General features: G+C 41.6%; 3 protein-coding genes across 3 annotated transcripts; all 3 read left to right on the forward strand.

Annotated features, from left to right (window-relative positions):
* The first annotated feature begins 10,183 nt into the window (after window positions 1-10,183).
* On the forward strand, window positions 10,184-10,591 carry LOC138902748 (uncharacterized). The gene has a single exon (XM_070190645.1). It carries the CDS (start codon window positions 10,184-10,186, stop codon window positions 10,589-10,591), a length of 408 nt encoding a protein of 135 aa, XP_070046746.1.
* Window positions 10,592-14,532: 3,941 nt separating this feature from the next.
* LOC138902749 (uncharacterized) lies at window positions 14,533-15,333 on the forward strand. The gene has a single exon (XM_070190646.1). The coding sequence runs from the start codon at window positions 14,533-14,535 to the stop codon at window positions 15,331-15,333; it is 801 nt and encodes a 266-aa protein (XP_070046747.1).
* A 510-nt stretch (window positions 15,334-15,843) lies between these two features.
* LOC138902750 (uncharacterized) lies at window positions 15,844-16,442 on the forward strand. The gene is made up of 2 exons (XM_070190647.1): window positions 15,844-16,038; window positions 16,290-16,442. The coding sequence occupies exons 1-2, from the start codon at window positions 15,844-15,846 to the stop codon at window positions 16,440-16,442; spliced, it is 348 nt and encodes a 115-aa protein (XP_070046748.1).
* Window positions 16,443-18,470: the final 2,028 nt, after the last annotated feature.

Genomic DNA, 18,470 nt, shown 5'->3' on the forward strand with positions numbered 1-18,470 from the left:
CCTTAGCCAGCTAGAGCCGAGTTGAGTATTGGCTTGTGTGGTCTCTCGGTCTTCTCTTTATGATCGTATCAGGGAGCGTTAGTATGATGAACCCCATCTGTTTGTCCTTAAGGACACGGTCCAGCACGGTGATGCTAAGGAGGTCACTATTGGGGAGGATGGTGCATTGAGGATGTAGGGCAGGTTATGTGTGCCCAATGTGGATGGTTTGCGTGAGTTGATTCTCCATGAGGCTCACAGCTCGCGGTACTCCATTCATCCGGGTGCCATGAAGATGTATCAGGACCTGAGGCAGCATTATTGGTAGAGGAGGATGAAAGACGACATAGTAGAGTATGTGGCTAAATGTCTAAATTGGTGGGTTGATTAAGAAAATAGAGATTCTAGAGTGGAAATGGGAGCGGGTCACTATGGACTTCGTTGTTGGACTCCCACAGACTCAGCGAAAGTTTGATGCGGTTTGGGTGATTGTGGACAGGCTGACCAAGTCAGCTCATTTCATTCCTATGATGACTACCTTTTCTTCCCAGCAGCTGGCTCGAATTTACATTCATGAGATTGTTAGACTTCATGGCGTACCGGTATCTATAATCTCTGACCGGGGCACGCAGTTTACATCGCGGTTCTGGAGAGCCATACAGCAGGAGTTGGGTACTCGGGTGGAGTTGAGCACAGCTTTTCACCCTCAGACGGACGGGCAGTCCGAGCACACTATTCAGATTCTTGAGGATATGCTCCGTGCGTGTGTGATATAGTTTGGAGGTTCTTGGGATCAGTTCTTGCCACTTGCAGAGTTTGCCTACAACAACAGTTAACAGTCCAGCATTCAGATGGCATCGTATGAGGCTCTGTATGGTAGGCGGTGTCGGTTCCCAGTGGGTTGGTTCGAGCCGGGCGAGGCCAGATTATTGGGTATGGACTTGGTTCAGGATGCCTTGGAGAAGGTGAAGGTGATTCAGGACAAACATCACACAGCCCAGTCCAGATAGAAGAGCTATGCGGACCGGAAGGTTTGCGATGTTGCATTCATGTTTGGAGAGCGGGTCCTACTTTGGGTTTCACCTATGAAGGGTGTTATGAGGTTCGAAAAGAGGGGCAAGCCGGGCCTAAGGTTTATTGGCCCCTTTGAGGTGTTGTAGTGAGTTGGGGAGGTTGCTTATGAGCTTGCCTTACCTTCCAGCCTAGAAGGAGTTCATCCGATATTTCATGTTTCGATGATCCGGAGGTGTCACGACGATCCGTCTCATGTGTTGGATTTCAGCTCAGTCCAATTGGACAAGGATCTATCCTACGTGGAGGAGCTAGTGGCTATTTTTGACAGGCAGGTTCCGAAGCAGAGGTCAAAGAACATTGCATCAGTAATGGTTCAGTGGTGGGGCCATCCAAGAGAGGAGGCGCCTTCGGAGATCGAGCAGCATATGCGCAGCTGTTATCCTTATCTTTTCACCACTTCAGGTATGTCTCTATACTCGTTCGAGGACGAACAATTGTTTTAAGAGGGAAAGGATGTAATGACCTGGCCTGTCGTTTTGAGAGTAATAGCCCCGATCCCCTATTAACTACTTTCCCCATATCTATTTTCTGCTATTATGACTTGCCGGGAGGCTTCATTTGGGTTTTTCGAAGTGTTTGGGACACTTAGTCCCTAAATGGAGGTTTAAGCTTTAGGATTGGCACTGTAGTCAGAACTGTGTGAAGATGACTCCGGAATGGAATTCCGTCGATTCCGTTGGCTTCGTTGAATGATTTTGGGCTTAGGGGCATGTCTGGATTGTGTTTTAGAGGTCCGTAGCTCATTTAGGCTTGAAATGACGAAAGTCAAATTTTCGGAGTTTTGGACCGATAGTGGAATTTTTTATATCGGGGTCGGATTCTGACTCCGGAAGTTGGAATAGGTCCGTAGGGTTGAATATGACTTATGTGCAAATTTTGGGGTCAATCGGACGTGGTTTGATAGGTTTCGGCATCGGTTGTCGAATTTGGAAATTCTAAGTTCTTTAAGTTTGAATCGGAGGACGATTCATGATTTTAGCATTGTTTGATGTGGTTTGAAGGCTCGACTAAGTTCGTATGGTGTTTTAGGATTGGTTGGTATGTTTGGTTGAGGTCCCACAGGCCTCGGGTGAGTTTCGGATGTTTAACGGATGAAAATTTTGATTTGAGCATAATCTGAAGTTTTGCTGGTTCTGGTGTTTTTGCACCTGCGGTGGGAAGTCCGCAGGTGCGGCCCCACAGAAGCGAGCTAGGATCGCAGGTGCGGCCCCGCAGAAGCGAGGCTTGGATCGCAGGTGCGCCTTTAGGCCTAGGAGTCAGTGGTCGTAGATGCAATGAGTGAGCCGCAGGAGCGGAGCCGCATCTGCGGAAGAGAAGTCGCAGATGCAGAGATGAGAAGGACCCAAGGTTCCGCAGAAGCGGGCGAGTAGACGCAGAAGCGCATCTGCAGATGCGGACTTAGGCGAGCAGGTGCGGACTCTGGAGCTTTAATAAAATCTCACAGGTGCGGAGTCCTAGCCGCAGAAGCGGCACCGCAGGTCTGATGATGAGGTCGCAGGAACGAGTTCGCTGGCAGAAAAGAGAGAATTTTGAGGATATGATTCATTTCTCCATTTTTGGACTTGGGAGTTCGGAAATTGGCGATTCTTTGAGGGATTTTCAGAGAGAGCTTTGGGGTAACGATTCCTAACTTGATTTTGATCATATTTCATTAATCTATTGTTGTTTTCTTCATTTAATTAAAGAATTTGAGTGAGAAAGTTGGGAGAATGGGGGGAAAGTTCCCCAACCGAATTTCTGAGTTTTGAGTGGGATTTAGACATTGGATTTGGATAATTTTGGTACGAGTGATCTCGTGAGTGAATGGGTATTCATATTTGGTAGATTTTACCCGATTCCAAGACGTGGGCCCGGGGAGACCTTTTTGGGCGTTTTTCTAATTTCTTGCCTTAGCTTTGATTTCGTTAGCTAGATTAGTTCCTTTTAGCTATATTTATGTTTTGTAATTGGTTTTTTCTATATTTGAGCCATTCGGAGTCGGATATCCGTGGAAAGAGCATTTTGACGGATTGATTTGAGCTTGGTTCGAGGTAAGTGGCTTGTCTAACCTTGTGTGGGGGAACTCCCCTTAGGATTTTGTACTGTTTGATATGTGACCATCGTGTACGTGAGGTGACGAGTACGTACACTGGCTATTGTTGCAAAACTCCATTTTCATTAAGTAAAATACATGTCTTCCTTTAACTGAGCTACACTAGCATATGAATTTATCCTGTTTAGTCTAGAACAGCATGCCTACGTGTCTTAATTGTTTATGTGAAACTCTGTGCAGCATGCTTAGTGAATTTCCTGCTTCCTCCTTGACTGGTACTTAGTCTAAATCATAAGATTTCGTGATGTAGTTATATTTCTATTGTTTGCGCTGCATATTTACTTTGGGACTACGGAACGGTATTCGGGTAGATCCCCCTAATCTGCATATTTACTTTGGGAATACAGAATGGTATTCCGGTAGATCCCCCCATTCTGCGTATTTACTTTGGGACTACGGAACAGTATTTTGGTAGATCCCCCTGTTCTGCATATTTACTTTGGGACTACGGAACGGTATTCCAATAGATCCCCCTGTCTTGCATATTTACTTTGGGACTACGGAACAGTATTCCGGTAGATCCCCCCTGCACATTTACGTTTGAGACTACGGGACGGTATCCTGAGAGATCCCCTATTGTTATCACTGTGTTCTGAGCTGTTGTCTTTCATTGATTCTATTACTGTTAGATTTCCATATTTATTTTTACTGCGGTATTTCATTCTGCCTTATTTTATTATATTTATACCAGTAGGAGCCTGACCTGATCTCGTCACTACTCGACCGAGGTTAGGCTTGGCACTTACTGGGTATCGTTGTGGTGTACTCACGCCCTTTCCTGCACATGTTTTTTGTGTACAGATCTAGGTTCATCTTACCAGCCTCATCACTAGTTGCAGTCGCTGCTGCTTATTGGAGACTTCAAGGTATATCTGGCCGCGCCCGCAGATCCTCGGAGTCCCCCTTTATTCTCCCCCCCCATGTTCATTTCTCCTTCCTTCTGTAGAAATGATGTATAGAAGAGTTAAGACTGCTTAGTAGCTTGTGACTTGCGGGTTTCCGGGTTTTGGGAAAGTGTTGTTTTTGTACCCTTTTTTCAGAGGTTATAATTGTATATGCCGAGTGGCATTCAGTTTCTTATTAAATATTTGTTATTGTTAGTAGTGAATGTTCATGCTTTTGTTTCATTTCCGCAAAGTGTTAGTCTAACTTAGTCGTAGAGACTAGGTACCGTTACGACGGTTCACGGAGGGAGAAATTGGGTCGTGGCACTCATGCCCAGTTGAGTGGATTGTTATAGACCATGTTCATCAGCCTGTTTGTTATGATCATACTTGCACTAGACCCTCATGCTAGAAATTTCCATATGAAACTCGCTATTTTACTTGCTTCTGTCTGTAATTCTGCAAGATTCCTTTGTCGAGATTGTACTTAAGTTGATCTTAGATCATATTATATCCTGAAACTCTACTTAGGATTGTATGTTAATTTGTGATGTTTCATCCTATTTTTTGAACTTCTAGCGTCTTATGTATATAACTCCGTGTGATCTTGATTATCTACTCTGGTTTAAACTATTGTTAGTTACAGTCCTAAGAACTAAGTGTGCGGACTTCAAGTGGTCTGATCGATTTATGTACAATTTATTACTCATATGGTTAAGTTTGGTATTACTGGGTAAGTTTTAGCTCCCCCTTTAGACTTGGTGTAGGTCTGTGTTCGAGTTATGTAGCCGATACACTCTAATTTGCTATTTTATGTGAAGAATGAGATTACTGAAGACCTCGAAGTTACTGGATTATTCCTCTTGGGGCCTGCTCTGCTTATTGGGCTTGTACTCATTTTAATTTGTAATATTTGAGCATGTATTCTCTATTGGGGCCTGTAATAATGTGTAATAACAAATAATGGGGAATTAATGAAAAGGGGGGATGGGTATTCTAATATTTGCATGGAAGGATAGAAAACATGCCTATAGGGTATGTGTGTTATATTTGCTATTTCGTTCAGCATGCCTTATTTGTTATTTCGTTTGGTATGTTGTACACTAATAGAGATCATGCCAATAGGAATCATGCACACCTCACTTGTACATTGTTCAAACACGTTAGTCTAAATATCTACCATACTCGTTTCTATGTTACTACTGTGCATATAGATAGCATGCCTATAAGATGTATAACATATGTTTTGTTAACCTAGATACCATGCTTATAGGACTTCAAATAATCAATTGGTCAATTACTTCCATTACTTTTAGTGTACTGCTCATCCAGATATCATGACTATAGGATTCTAATCTTTTAATCGAGGAAAGCAGGCTTGATAGGGCCAAGTCTTCATTTGTAGGACTTTGATGGTTCATGTCATTCATGTAGGCTTGGGTCAACTACTTCTGTTAATCTCATTACACTGCCCCGCATAGATGACATGCCTATAGGAATAAAGTGTTATAAAAATTAGGTCTAATTGTCAATTGTTAGAAATTCTGCCTATAGGATGTTGTCACTCGCATAAGAGCTGTTTATAAGATCAACATCGTTAATGTTGGACTCTCAAAGCTGTTTCATTGCATAATTATGCAACTATTAGAAATCATGCCTATAGGACAGTGTCACCTGCCTAAGACGCCTATTTATAAAATCAGCGCTAATAATCCTAAGTTTGCAAACAACTTATTGTCTCTTGTATATACCATTTAGAGAGAACAATAATGTTGCATATACGATGCTGGAATTCAGAATCACCTAGAAACCATGCCTATAGGACTTTTAGTCTTAATTCTAAAACTATGTTCTGCCTAAACTGCCCGCGTGCATTTGTTGTTTATATTTGAAGGCTAACTTGGGCCTTTAATTGTCTTTATGTGAAGTCCTATTTATTTTGGCCTAGTTTTATCATTTTGAGTAACCTAAGCTGAGTCTAGAACCACCTAATAGTAGGTCCAAAGCCTCCTGGACCATAGGCATGGGACGAGTAGTGCATGCGTAGGATACGGTTTAGAATTGAATTAGAGCGCCTTTAGGTAACAACTTCAACATAGTAATTAGGTAGCAGGAGATGATAGTCTGTGCCCGCTGAATAATATGAGCAACCCCTACCTTAAGGGAGTTGCGAAGTATTATTTATGTTTCACGGGGTGATCCTTTAGGCTAAAAAACTTAGGACCCCCCTTTTCTTTATATACTTACTATTCACTCTTAGTCATTTAAAATAGACCAGTGCAGTTGTACCCTTGTAATCTTTAAGATTTGCACCGATCATTTATTCTTATGTGTTATAATAGATCCTTCAACTTCGATACCTTTCTTTTCTTATCACTTAGCTTAATCATCTAATCCACATAGTGTAAATTTCGGTCGGGACCCACAGTTGTGGACTTCGAAGAGTGCCTAACACCTTCTCTTTGAGGTAATTTGAGCCCTTACCCGATCTTTGGTAACAGACTAGTTAAAACAGAGTTATATGCAAATAGGTGCCCTAACGCACCTTAAATTGTTAGGTGGAGACTCTTCTCTTTTAATACCCACTTTAAAAGAGTTGTCATACGTCGAAGCCGCTTTCGTGAGAAAATAGGGCACGACAGCATGGCGACTCTACTGGGATACATAGACTCTTACCATAATGAACTTGACTTATGAGGATTATTTCTCTTGTTTTTCTATATTTGTTTAAATTGCTATGACATGCACGTCCCTTTCCTTATTTAAATTGTTATGACATGCACATCCTTTTCCTCTATTTTCCTATATTTGTTTAAATTGCTATGACATGCACATCCCTTCCCTTATTCTCATTTATTTGCTATGACATGTATGACCCCTCTCCATTTCTTTCATCTTGTCTAAAACTGCTATATCATGACTCTCCCGTCCCTATTTTCCTACTTGTTTCATTACATCCTCGCACGTCTTCATGAGTTAAACTAACTTCTCTTTTTGTCTTTTTATTTGTCTTTTGTTTCTACTCCTGTTCATCTTTATCATAATTGTTGTTTTTACGTACTTTTATCATGCAAATGCTTGGCAATGTGTTATTATTTCTGCATAAAGCATGCTCCACATCATACAGTACTCATGCCTATTATCAACATAGTGGCGCCTGATGAGTGTCCGCGCTTTCTCGAAATCACCTTTTTTAATCGGAAAGGCATATTTACGGTAAACTAGTCGATCAACAGTGCAGTCGACAGTCCCGTGCCTTTTCCTCTCAAGTTGTCCACTTGAAAGTACTAGTCTAGACCCTTCTAGAAACCCCATTCCAATTTGAAATGTACATGCATCATGCTAAACCAAGTACAGAATGAGGCGTTATTGATGTAACAACACACTTAGATAAACCTTGTCCAAAGTCTGATGGGATTTCCACAATCTCAAAGGACCCTATCATGTTATGTGCATTACTTGGAGAAAATGTGTCAACATGCTGATCGTTAGTGCGTAAATAGTCGAATCTGGAAGGGGAAAAGGGCAAACTTTTATTTGTTTGCAGAAAATGAAGCACAAAATCCCCAGGTTTGGTATGGTCCAGAATATCCCGCCTTTGCTACTTGACTGGTGGAAAAACCTTGCACCTTATGATAAAAATCATGTGAGGAGAGTACTTTGTGACCTGCCATCTTTGCTAAACATTCGACCAAATAGGGAACTGATCGAGGCCGCTACCATGTTCTGGGACGAGAAAAGAGTTGTTTTTCGATTTGGAAATATAGAAATGACTCCTCTCCTGGAAGAAATAGGGGGTTTTGCCAAGTTACAATGGTATAGTCTGGGACTACTAGTGCCAGAAACGCACTCCGTGCCCTTTTCTGAAGATGTTGGGTTTTAAGAAGAATGATGAAATGCCCTGTCTAAAGAAATTATACATACCTTTTGAGTTTCTTTACGAGCATTATGGGCATAGAAAATCATATCGTCTTCATCATGATAAACTAGCCATTACTTCTTTGGGATGGGTGCATCGTCGGGTTTATGTTTTAATTGTCTGCTTCTTGGGGTTGTTGATCTTTCCGATGCAAGGAGGAAGGATTCACACTCGCTTAGCAATGGTCGCCAGGACATTAATAGATGGAATCGAAGGACAAGCTTATACTATTATCCCAATGATCTTAGATGAGATGTACCATGCTCTAAATCGGTGCAAGAATGGGTTCGGGCACTTTGAGCGTTGTAACCTATTTCTACAAGTCTAGCTGTTGGAACACTTTCAGAGGGGTGAGTATCGTCAACAGCTTCTGCGAAGGCCACTGAATGACTACATAGCCAATCATCACCCAAAGAAAATGACGTTTATTCCAGACAGGTTGGCAAAGCTTGGAAATATTGTAGGTTGGGTGCGTTTCTTCACCAATTTGACAGACGAGCAAGTGCATTGGATGTTTGAATGGTTTCCTAGTAGTTAGTTCATCATCAAATTAAAAGGGACTACTCACTTGGTACTGATCGGGCTGCAAGGCATCTACCCTTACGCTTCTATAAGGGTAATAAGGCAAGCTAGAAGAAAACAAGTCATACCTCGGGTTTTCAACATGGTCCAGTACAAGGCAGATTTCAAGGGAGATGTCATCCCATTCAAGTTCGAAGCGCAACACATGTGGAACCAAATGATCATTGTGGAAGGAGAAATTATTGAGCCAGACAGGTATCACTCCGATTATATGTACTACTATCTATCATGGCTGGAAGACGATGTAGCTGGGGACGTCAAACCAGGAGTCAATCTGAAGGATAGGATCATAGATGAAGTGGCTGAGGCACAGGTGAAGTACAAGAGGCTACACAGAAGGGTGTTTGAGTCCAAAGCTAAGCATCTAGAGCAGCACAAAGTAAACATGGAGGCGATAATTGAATGAAAAGAGATTGCCACTAAGTCAACAGAGAGATTAGAATACCTGGAGCAAGGGCTGATGGAGCTAGAAGGTAAGATGAGAAAGAGACTTTGGGATTGTCAAGGCATGAACGACGATTAAGGAGGAAAGTTTGCAAAGGATTACTTATGGCTGGACATGCGCGATCTGGGAAACATGATTGATGGGGTTAAGAGAGCCAAGCACGGAGAAGGTCCTTCAGGGACCAAATAGATTAGGAGATGATGTTCTCTACTACTTTTTAGTTTAGATTAGATTTCGATGTAATAAGGCTCAATGCTATTAATGATTTTATTATTATTAGTGTCGATCTAGTAAAAGATTGTTTTGGCCTATTTTTGCACTAATGATATGAAGCAAACATTGGCATCAATTTTCTCCAAGTCTATATGTCGCTTAGGCCTACCTCGGGCACAATGAGGTCCCCCAAAATTAGGACGCAAATTATTGCATGACTTTTGTGAAACGTGTTTAAATATTGCAAACACTCTTTTATTTCACCTTACTGACTTGTTTACCTTTTTGTTTTTATTTCTTTATTTATTCCCACTCCCAAAGGTTGTTTCGTGCATACTGGCACCACACTAGATCCAGAGGTCTTGCACCTCATCCTCCACCTAGCGACCCGAAAAGCAAAGGCAAGGGCAAAGGGAAGATGGATGATTTAAGTGGTATCCGGAAAGATAATGCTACTGTGGCGGAAAGAGTTGAAACTTCAGATGGTAGAAGCACCCCAGGGCAGAATGAGTTGGTCTTACGTTTGGAGCAGAAAATCCTAGAGCTACAGGGTGAGCTTGAGCAGGTCCGAAATCTGGCAAACCTTTCCCTTACTCTCAATGTTCCCGACATCAACCAGCAAAATCCAACTACCTAAAACAAACACCGCCACAAAACACACAAAACCAGAATCCACCACCCATAGCTCCAAATCCTCCCGCACCACAACAGTACCATAATATCGTACCTCCCCAAAACCTTAACCCACCACCAGTGCAAACCCCTCAACAACATCACCATCATCCAGTTCAATACTCGCAAACCACTATTTATCACATTCCCCAAAATGCACTGCAACCTACTCCGGATCCCAAAACTCAACTAACGACCACCCATATACCCAAGTTCTAGGAACTCATCAAAGCAATCCGATATATGTGGAAACCTTACCCCATACCCCGCAGCAAACCCTATACATACATGAGCAAACTGAAAAGGACCTGCTCATTCGAAACATGGCAGAGGAACTTAAGAAACTTACAGGGAGAGTCCAGAGTGTTGAAGATGGGACAGGCGTTGAAGGTCTAAACTATGAAAATTTGTGTATTCAGCGAGATGTGAAACTGCCAGAGGGTTACAAACCTCACAAGTTCGAAATGTTTGATGGAACTTGTGATCCGAAGGTGCATATGAGAACCTACAACGACAAACTTGTAAGAGTAGGTAAGAATAAACAAATCTGCATGAAACTGTTCATGCGAAGTCTTACAAAAGATGCATTGTCTTGGTATATCGGACAAAACTCGAAGAAGTGGGCAGATTGGGTAAGTATGGCATCAGATTTTACGGATAGATTCTGGTTCAACACAGAGAACACGCCAGACATTTTCTATATCCAAAACCTCAAGAAGAAGCAGACATAAACCTTCCGTGAGTATGCTACTAGTTGGAGGTCAGAAGCCGCAAAGGTAAGGCCAGCACTTGAAGAAGAATAAATTAACAAGTTCTTTGTTAGAGCTCAAGATCTGCAGTATTATGAAAGGTTGATGGTCATCGAGAATCATAAGTTCTCAGACATCATCAAGCTGGGAGAGAGGATAGAAGAAGGAATCAAGCTTGGGATGGTGACTAATTTCGATGAGCTATGAGCAACAAATAAAGCCTTGCAATCAAGAGGTATCGCAAAAAAGAAAGAAGTGGGCGTTGTGATGGTAGCCTAAGGCCGTAAGTCTCCCCTCACATACCAAACACCTCCACCCACATATCAACCCTCACCCCCAAAATACCAATACCCTGCCACTACCTACCATACCTACAACACTCAACCTGCATATTACTATTCACCTCCACCCGCCCGCCAAAACTACCCAAAGCCACGTCCAAATTTTGACCACAGAACTCCTAGACAGTAAACCACAATTGCTGAACCCATAGCCCAACTGTATGAGAGACTGAACGTTGCTGGTTACGTCACCCCTATTCCTTCTTTTGCTATTGAGAACCCTTCCCAATGGATCAATCCCAACAAAACATGTGCCTATCATCAAGCATGAAGGGTCATACGATTGAAGAGTGCCGCATATTGAACGACGAGATTCAGACACTGATCGACACTAAGGTTATACAAGCAAAGGAAGCTGCACTGAATATCCGCAATAACCCTCTCCTGGATCACAAGTGTGAAGGGGTGAATGTGATAGAAACTGATAAGGAATGGGATCAGGAAGGGTTCATCGGACTAATTCGAGAGGGAGACACTCCTAAAACATCTCAGGTCACCCTTACACCAGTTGTGGTACAAACCTAGGCACCATTTGAGGTCTAGGTAGCTACACCATTCACTATAATGGTAGCTCCCACACCATCTTACGAGCCTGATGTCATCCCATGGGATTATGTTGTGGAAGCAAGAAGAAAGGGAAAATCCAAACTGGAAGAAACAGGTGCCGCGCAAGGTATGACTAGAACTGGCAAAATTTACACACTTGAGAATCTGGGAGAAATGAGAAAAGAAGCTGCACCTAAGCCGCTTGTTGTTGAGACTGACACTGACGATCTTTCGAGGAAGATACAAGCAAGGGAATACTCTGTTGTTGACCACCTGAACAAGACCCTTGCTTAGATATCCATCTTATCACTGTTGTAAAACTTAGACGCACACAAGAATGCCTTGATGAAAGTGTTAAGTGAAGCTTATGTACCCGCCGACATCACTAGTGAAGAGATGGCTAACATGGTCAGACAGGTACTGGAGAGTCACAAAATTACTTTCCACAAAGATGAGTTACCGCCAAAAGGGTTGAATCACAACCAGGCATTGCACATCACAGTGCAATTTAAGGACAAGTTCATTGCTAGGGTCCTGATAGATTGAGGTTTGAGCCTGAACATATGCCTAGTGACCACTCTGAAAAGATTAGGTAAAGGCCTGCACGAGATACAAATAGGAAGCATGAATGTGAAGGCGTTCGACGGATCTCAGAGAGCCACTATCGGGGAAATCAACCTTGATCTACATATGGGTCCGACTTAGTTTGATGTTGAGTTCCAAGTGCTAGATATATCTGCTACTTATAACCTATTGTTGGGACGACCATGGATACATGCAGCCGAGGCAATGGCTTCTACTCTACACCAGGCTGTGAAGTTTGAGTGGAATCATCAAGAGGTGATCATTCGTGGAGACGGAAGCAACCCTATCTACACTAACCAGACCGTTCCATAATTCGAAAATAGGAGGAAGTTGGGTGGAGAAACATATCACCGCATTGAGCGGGTGAACGCAATTGAAAAGGATCGACGGTGGATCAAGAAGATAGATAGCATATTGCTGTGGATGGGATATGAACCAGGCAAGGGTCTTGGCAAAAAGCTTCAGGGGATCACTAAACCTATACAACCACAGTATCATGGGACGACCTTTAGACTCGGGTATGAATATACCATACAACAACATCATGATTGGATACCTCCATGGCACGCCTATTATTATCCGTTGGAACAACCCATACCACCTTTTAACCAGACATTCCGTCAGGCTGACATAATGTGGGGATCCGAGGAAGATGAGATTTTGGCCGGTATGAGGAAGCTGTTTCTGGATGAAGAAGACATGGATTGCAGTGCAATTGTTGAGGGGGAGGATCTTACCATTCAGACAATGGAAGAAGGAGTTGTTCTCAAGAACTGGACCGCTGCACCATCCTGGGCTCGCTGAGTTCCTGGGTAGCCTAGAAAATTAGCATGACTTGTTTTCAAATTGTTGACATTCAGTATTTTGTTTTGAAATAATTACTCGAGCCATCGAGTCGTTCCTGTTGACATTTTTAAAGTTTTATTAATGCATTATTGATTTTCGTATTTATTATTATCTTTCCACATTCTTTTCAGTATAATTATTACTTATCATGATGAACCTACGACTGTGACATGTAATGAGACAACGCAACATAAGGACAGTGATTCGGAAGACCTGGAAGATGATAAAATACCTGAAGAAATTGTCAAAGAAGTAGAGAATTTTGAAAGTAAACCAAAGTCTAATTTGGAGGAAACTGAGGCCGGTAACCTAGGGGATTCTGAAACAGTCAAGGAAACTCATATAAGCATTCATCTATCATTGTTAGAGAAGGAAGAGTATATCAAGTTCCTAAGGGAATATGAGGATATTTTCGCATGGTCCTACGATGATATGACTGGGTTAAGCACATCCATAGTAGCTCACAAGCTACCTACCAATCCTATGTGTCCACCGATAAAGCAGAAGCTCAGAAAGTTCAAGCTAGATATGAGTCTGAAGATAAAAGAGGAGGTCACCAAGCAAATCAAAGCCAAAGTTCTTCGAGTGGTCGAATACTTGACCTGGTTAGCTAACATCGTTTCAGTTCCGAAGAAATATGGAAAAGTAAAAGTATGTGTCGATTATCGAGATCTAAACAGAGCAAGTCCTATGGATGATTTCCCGCTTCCTAACATACACATACTGATTGACAACTGCGCCAAGCATGAACTCCAATCCTTTGTATATTGCTTTGTAGGATATCATCAGACTCGTATGGATGAAAAGGATGCCAAAAAGATCGCTTTTATCACACCATGGGGAATATATTATTACAAAATAATGCCGTTTGGTTTGAAGAATGCTGGGGCCACCTACATGAAGGCCATGATGACTATCTTCCATGACATGATACATAAGGAAATAGAGGTGTACGTGGATGATTTTATCATCAAATCTAAAAAGAGTTCGGATCACATAGCAGACCTAAAGAAATTTTTCGATCAGCTTCGAAAATACAACTTGAAGTTGAACCCTACAAAAGGTGCCTTCGAAGTCCGTGCTGGAAAGATGTTAGGTTTCATCGTCAGTCGCCGAGGTATTGAATTAGACCCGTCAAAAATCAAAGTTATCTAGGACTTGCCATCGCCAAAGAATAAGAAGGATGTGATGAGTTTTTTAGGACGTCTCAATTATATCAGCTATTTTATAGCACAATCAACGGTGATATATGAGCCGATCTTCAAGATGCTGAGGAAAGATGCTTCAACAAACTGGACTGAAGAATTCCAGAAAGCCTTCGACAAAATCAAGGAGTATTTATCTAAACCGCCCATGTTGGTCCCGCCAGAACCAAAAAGACCTTTGCTGCTTTATCTGTCCGTGTTAGATGGAGCCTTTGGCTGTGTTCTAGGATAACATGATGAAACTGGGAGGAAGGAGCAAGCGATATATTACCTGAGCATGAATTTTACACCTTACGAGGCCTGGTATTCTCTGTTGGAATGCACCTGATGCGCTTTGACATGGATAGCCCAAAGGTTGAGACATTATTTCTGCGCATACACTACATATCTCATACCATGGATGGATCCACTAAAATACAACTTTCAGAAACCCATGCCTACGAATAAGTTAGCAAAGTGGCAGATATTGCTAAGTGAATTCGACATCATCTACGTGATTCGGAAGGTAATCAAGGGGCAAGCATTGGCTGATAACTTGGTGAAGAATCCCGTAGACGGAGAATACGAACCATTAAAGACATATTTTCCCGACATGGCAGTGTCATTTGTAGGAGAAGATATTGCCGAAGCATACGACGGTTGGAGGATGTTCTTTGATGGAGCAGCAAACTTCAAGAGAGTGCGCATCGGAGTTGTTTTAGTATCAGAAACCGGTCAACATTACCCGGTATCCGCAAAACTCAGGTTCCCATGCACCAACAATATGGCAGAATATGAGGCCTGCATCTTGGGATTCAGGTTGGCCATCGACATGAACGTTCAGGAGTTGCTGGTAATAGGAGATTCTGATCTATTGGTACACCGGGTACTAGGAGAATGGTCCACTAAGAACACCAAAATATTGCCATACTTGCATTGTGTACATGAGTTAATCAAAAGGTTCACAAGGATAGAATTCAAACATGTTCCGAGGATCCAGAATGAGTTTGCAGATGCATTAGCCACCCTGTCTTCCATGATACGACATCAAGACAAGAATTTCATCGACCCTATCCCAATAGGAATTACTAAGAAGCCAGCTTATTGTGCTCATGTTGAAGAAGAGTTCGATGGAAATCCATGGTTCTACGATATCAAAGAATACTTGGGAAAGGGAGAATATCCAAATAATACTACACACACTCAGAAACGCATGCTTTGAAGATTGGCCAAATATTTCTTTCAAAGTGGAGGTATTATGTATATAAGGACTCCTGATTTGGGATTAATGTGATGTGTCGATGCCAAGGAGGCATCTAGATTGCTCGAAGAAATATATGTCGGAACTTGTGGACCTCACATGAACGGTTTCATTTTGTCCAAGAAGATATTAAGAGCAGGGTATTTCTAGATGACTATGGTACAGACTATATCAAATATGTTCAAAAGTGTCACGAATGCCAGATACATGCTTATATGATACGAGTGCCGCCCAACGAACTTAATGCAACGAGTTCACCCTGGCTTTTCTCTGCTTGGGGCATGGATGTCATCGAACCAATTAAAGCCGTTACTTTAAATGGACACATGTTCATTTTAGTGGCTATATATTACTTCACAAAATGGCTTGAATCCACGTCCTATAAAACTGTAACTAAGAAGGTCGTAGTAGCTTTTGTCCGGGACCGCATTGTTTGTTGGTTTGGAGTACCTGAGTCAATCATTACTAACAATGCCTCCAATCTCAATAGCATATAGATCGCAAATGAATGGAGTCATAGAAGCTGCCAACAAGAACGTCAAGAAGATATTGAGGAAAAAGGTGGACAGTTACAAGCGATGGCACGAAAAGCTACCATTTGCTTTGCTCGGATACAGCACCACAGTTCGTACATCAAATGGGGCAACTCCTAATCTACTGTCTATGGTACCGAAGTTGTTATCCTTGCCGAAGTAGAGATCCCCTCCTTAAGAATTACACAAGAAGTCGAGCTTAGCAACGCAGAATGGGTACGGAACCGGTACGAACAACTAGCTCTCATTGATGGTAAAAGAATGAACACAGTGTGTCACAGTTAACTCTACCATAACAGAATGGCAAGAGCTTTCAATTAAAAGGTTAGGTCAAGGGAATTCATGCCAGGGCAATTAGTATTGAAATGAATCTTCTAACATCAGGATGAAGCAAAGGGAAAATTCTCACCCAACTGGCAAGGCCCTTACATGGTTCACCGAGTACTAACAGGAGGAGCACTTATACTTGCAGAGATGGATGGAGAGATTTGGCTGAAACGTATCAACTTGGATACAGTCAAGAGATATAACGTTTAAGTCTATGTTTGCACTTTCTATTTGATGTAACCTAAACTATGCTTGACCTGATTCGCATTTAAGAGGGGATACGTAGGTAGCCCTGTGGGTTCGGTCACATCATAATAAAAACTTCATTCTCCCCTATGGTCAGAAACTGGGACAATATCTCGAGTTTGCTAACGAGCTTAAAACACACACTAAAATATGCTCGCTAGTCGAATATAGTAAATTTAAATATCATATCCACAGGGATTAGAGTTAAATAGTATTATCGTAGTTTGTCGCTAGATTGCTATCCAAGATGATCAACAATTTAGGTTTATGTGATTAAAACTAAAATTAGCTAAGAATCTATACTATTGGCTAATGACACTCAACACAAGTATTGAGCAAAGGAAGTTATCAATTGGGAGAAGATAGGGTTGACAGGATAGATGCAAGATAAATGTTTGGCATTTAACTCTAGATAATTCACTTTTAATGTTCAAGTGCGTCTCTCGAATTCACTTGGTTATTAGTTCAATTGATTAGTAGAAACTCCTCTCTCGATTAAGTCTCAATCTCACAAGATGAACTGATTTTAAGCACGTGAAGATATGCAAGAATTCGTAGTGGATTGGTCTTTAGGAGAACCTCTCTCGATTATCCTTCTAATTAAGTTTAATAAACAATTCAACTAGCCTCTTCCGATTACTAAGAAGAATTGATGACTTCAACCAACAAAATATAATGCAACAATATCACAAGTTATGCCTCTCTCGATTACACGAACAAGTGAATATAGATGTGATAATTAAAACATCCAAAACGATTCAATACATAAAACTAGAGTTGATTATCCACAAACAAGTATCAATACACCAAATCCATCAAACCCTAAAGAGAACTACTTTATGGATATGGAGTAATCCATCATAACAATATTTAAGTTAAAGGAAAACATAAAACAATCCAAACCCTTGCCTTGAGTAAGGATTAAATGATGAAATCCTTGAGCCTTTGCTTCTCCACCTCCTCCTTGGCTTACTTAGGTCTAAGATGTGTCAAAAGTCCATAAACTAACGTTTTTACATGTATTTATACTAAGTAGGGTCGGGCCCAGATGAAAACACCTTCTCCCACGTGAAATAGGGAAATACCTTTGTAAAGATTGCACAGGCGTGCCGCATAGGACGACGCGCCAGGCGGGGCATTAGTGGGAAAGTTCAGAGAGTTGATTTATGACAGACGATAGGATTTTGTACAGGCGCGGCACGCCATGCGCTACTCCACGTGCTGCGGTAGTACACTTTTCTCAGAGTCTGGCTTTTTGCTTCGATTTTGACATCCAAACGTGGTGTGCGACCCCTGAACGTGATCCCGGCTTAATCCTTTGGGCTTTTACTCATACTTCAAAGCTCCAAATAGCTCAAATTCATTCCATAATATCTACATAGCTCGGAATCCTCGTACAAGGCATAAAATACACAATTAGTGCAGAAAACTAGCGATTAAAGTTCAAACTCAAATAAAGTGCAGTAAATTGGAATGTAATAATTGACTAAAATATGAGATTACAGCTTACCATTAACACCCCACACTTAAACCATTGCTCTTCCTCGAGCAATCAAACTACACTTTATAAAGACACGACCTTATTAAGCAACTCTCCTAACTCATTATACCAAGAATATTTAAAATAGATTAAGCACAATAGTGTAACATCTTCACCTCAAGATTTGACTCAAAAGTGCTATGCATTATTTATAACCCTTTCGCGTACTCTAACACAGAGGTCAACGACATTACCTTTCCTTCATGAATCAAGTGCCCTCACCACAATAGAGAGTAGTTCCACACACCATTAAATTTAACAACAATCAGGAACTCAAAATAGAAAGAATTCACTCTCTCAGAAATAACATTCATATGCCACAAAAGATGAACCATAGTCTTGCCCGTAGTGTACTACTTTACCAATTGAGCTCATTTAATCGAGGATCAAGTAGGACTTTAATTGGTTGTAATGTAGGCTGCGGGACGGTTAGGATACATTTGGATATAGTG

The sequence above is a fragment of the Nicotiana tomentosiformis genome, chromosome 12 (assembly GCF_000390325.3).
Source record: "Nicotiana tomentosiformis chromosome 12, ASM39032v3, whole genome shotgun sequence".
NCBI classification, from domain to species: domain Eukaryota; kingdom Viridiplantae; phylum Streptophyta; class Magnoliopsida; order Solanales; family Solanaceae; genus Nicotiana; species Nicotiana tomentosiformis.

Bases quoted from the DNA above. Each gene is read 5' to 3' on its own strand.
- LOC138902748 (XM_070190645.1), top strand. From the start codon at position 10,184: ATGGCAGAGGAACTTAAGAAACTTACAGGGAGAGTCCAGAGTGTTGAA.
- LOC138902749 (XM_070190646.1), top strand. From the start codon at position 14,533: ATGGATCCACTAAAATACAACTTTCAGAAACCCATGCCTACGAATAAG.
- LOC138902750 (XM_070190647.1), top strand. From the start codon at position 15,844: ATGCCTCCAATCTCAATAGCATATAGATCGCAAATGAATGGAGTCATA. The intron at 16,039-16,289 runs GTACCGAAGTTG...TTCTAACATCAG, and splicing joins CTCCTAATCTACTGTCTATG to GATGAAGCAAAGGGAAAATT.